This window comes from Myotis brandtii, unplaced genomic scaffold (assembly GCF_000412655.1).
Source record: "Myotis brandtii unplaced genomic scaffold, ASM41265v1 scaffold573, whole genome shotgun sequence".
Lineage (NCBI taxonomy): Eukaryota > Metazoa > Chordata > Mammalia > Chiroptera > Vespertilionidae > Myotis > Myotis brandtii.
The window spans coordinates 3,232,503-3,235,612 of NW_005370145.1; the positions used below are offsets into that span (position 1 = coordinate 3,232,503).

The 3,110-nt window shown below is 44.0% G+C and overlaps 1 protein-coding gene across 1 annotated transcript in view; it reads right to left on the minus strand.

Moving 5' to 3' along the window:
• Positions 1–2,610: 2,610 nt before the first annotated feature.
• LOC106728234 (ADP-ribosylation factor 1-like) overlaps positions 2,611–3,110 on the minus strand; it is an 8,234-nt gene continuing 7,734 nt past the window's right edge. The window contains exon 3 of the mRNA XM_014549820.1: positions 2,611–2,919. Coding sequence (XP_014405306.1) covers positions 2,764–2,919 — 156 coding nt within the window. The 3' untranslated portion in view covers positions 2,611–2,763. The remainder of the gene's footprint in view (positions 2,920–3,110) is intronic.

A 3,110-nucleotide genomic window follows, 5' to 3' on the forward strand; every position in this document is an offset into this window, starting at 1 on the left:
AAGGGACAGTTCCTCATGCAAACAAACAAGCAACATTCGAACAAGGTTACAGAAGAAACTCACCAAGTGGAATGGAGCCCATGGAGCCATGGTTTGGCCTATTATGGTTACAGCTTTATCTCTTGTACTTAGAACAGAACCAAGGGTATTCAAATAATAACATATTCAATGAATGAAATAGAGATAGAGCATGTTTTCACATGAAAAGAAACTTTCTGTAGAGAGAGGATGGTGATGGACTTCTTGGATTTCTAGGTGGGTTGAAAGACAAAGCAATGAGGCAGGGCACTTGGGAACCGGGCACACAGGGACCCAGGAGGTGGAGGCAGGGTGGGCAGCACATCCTGCGCAGTCATCTTTGTAATCACTTTCAAAGCACACAGGCCTTATTGTGGCACTGATTACTGAAGGCTCTGAGTGCTCAGTTTGGCTTGAAAACACCTCTCCCCAAAGACAGAGCAGCAATTAAAGAAGGCAGGGGAGAACATAAACCCATTTAATTAATGAGGTCATTTGTTTTGTTGAGAATCTCACCAAGGCCTTTGAGGAGAGCCTTGCAGAGGATGATACCCCCAAAGGAGGGACGTTTCTGTGTAGCCCATAGAGGCCCCATCAAGCTCTGCAATGCCGATTGCTGGTTTTAATTGACACTCACTTGTCCCTTCACACTAATTTCTATGTAGGCCTGTTTGGCTCCAGCTGTCCTCTCTGTTGAGGTCCTCTCTGTTGAGGTTCTAGAATGGATTGCACAATTTCAGCCAGTGTTTGTGACATCCTAGCCCCCTGGCCTAAGAATAGTGATGAAATAAAATAGCCGAGAGTAATTGGCCTGAGGCCAGCAGCTAGTGAGGGACACCTCTGGGATGTGAATATGGCTATCAGGGGCCCAAGTGTCTGCTGTACTAATGTGTCCCCACTTACCCCAACTCACCAAAATCACTGAAAGACAAAGACTGCAGTTGGAATTGTCATGAAAGTACCAGTACTGCTAAAGGCCCAGGGCCAGGAGAGTACCCCTGTGGTTGTCTTTTGTACAAGTGCCCTGTGAGTTCTCAATAGAAAGTCAGCTAAGATAGAAAAGGAGGGATTTTAAAGTAGTTCAGGACATTCAGAGGTACATGACCACCTTCTCTTCCTTCCAAAGTAAGCTTTTTGTTCAACCAATTGACAGTGTTCAGTGAAGCCTAGCACTGTACTAAGTACACTGTACTAAGCATAAATACACAAGTGTAAGACACAGTCCCAGCCAATTTAAACATAGAATCTAAACATTTCTCAGGAATTACTCCATGGTTAAACAAGCAAAACTGGACTTAGTTGACAATATTGCAATGAATAGTCTTTAAAGCCAACATTTTAAAGAAAAACATTACACCTACACTTTTTATGGTATGCAAGTTCTCCCAAGTAATATCAACTTCATTGTTATCAATAAACAAGGTTTACTTTTCTTAAAATTCACCCCTGTAATTTCAATAGATTTTTTTAAAGGAACTTTAAAAGGTAAAGTAGTAAAAACGTGTAAAAATTTGGCCAACAGATGTCTGAGCAAAAGAGCTCGAGACTACTGAGAGAACCTAGCCCATCTCCAGGCCATTTTCATTAACATTTTGACAACATAAAGCATGTTTCCATATAAGACATTACCACCATCCCGAAGAGGGAGTCAGTACCATGGACAGCGGTGTAGGCTAGACATTACCAGGAGGGCGAAATTTTGCACTAACTTAGAGGCAATAGATACCAGGGGTTGGGGGAATTTTGTCCCCCAAATTAACCTCTTGATTCTCTCACAAACTCTCATGACTCACAGGTGTTAGCCCAAACCGGAAGTTGGATTGAGATACTGTACATGGTGATGATTCATTCCCAGGAATGAGCAAACCTCCTGCTTTGAGAGCGTAGAACATTCAGCACAGAGCAGAGAAGCGAGAGCAGCAGCCTCAGGAGCCTGAAACCTGAGAGGGTGATGCAAGGACACAAACATGACTGTCACCTTGCTTTCTTTTCCAGACCCTTCACTGGACTGTGGCCCCAGCAAAGACCTTTAGCCTCATGCTGGGTTACTACCCAAAATGGTCTCCATTTTGGCCAAAAAAAAAAAAAAAAAAAAAGGCAAATCAAGGAAGGAACTAGCAAAAAGGGAGGCCTGGATAATTCTCTAGGGTTCATGTAGTCTGGATACTCTAGTGAAAAAGACCACTGACTCCTTGAAATAAAGTATGTTACACCAGGAAGTCTGGGCTAGGCTGCAGCTGAAGGGAAAAGTTCCAATTTGAACTTCAAACCTGTGGTAAGCAAGCGCCTTTTGCTCGAAAGCACTGAATAGTGAGCATCTAGCTCTGGCAGGGATGGGAAAGAATGCCAGTTCCATCCTTTTCGTAGACTCTAAAGTCTAACAGGATCCCGGGTATGCAGAGACGCCAGGTCCAGGGCTTCACAACTGAACTTGGTCCTCATGCCAGCAACCCTTCTCCTTTCCACCATGAAGGTCACTCTGGCTCCTATGCACCTGACAGCCCTCAGGATTCCTCCCTCCATCAACTGTAGAGATGATCATCAAGGCTATTGAAATAGGAGGTAGTGTACAAAATTTAACGCTGGTTTTTCTTAAAATGCAACACTTGTTTTCTTATAGCAGATATAAGGCACAGTGTGAGAAAGCTGCCCCACGCCCAGCCACACATCCACACTTGCTCCTTGCACACACACAAGCAGCTGGTTTTGCCACGATGCACAGGAATGAATTGCTTCCAGTCATTTCTAGTTCTTAAGCTGGTTGGAGAGCCAGTCCAGGCCTTCGTAAAGCCCGTCTCCACTGGTAGTGCTGGTAGCCTGAATGTGCCAGTTTCTCCGGCGGACGGACTGTAAGCCAAGCTTGTCTGTTATTTCTGCTGTGCTCATAGCATTGGGAACATCCTTGAAAGAGAATATTCAAAAGTCAGTTTATAATGTTGCGTTCATATAATGAAATACCATGCTCTTAAAAATATATATATCATGCTCTTCTCCCCAAACCTGCCCCAACCCACAGACTTATCTCAGCTGATGGCAACTCTAGCCTTCCAGCTGCTCAGGCCCAAAACTTTAAAATCATCCTTAATTTTTTT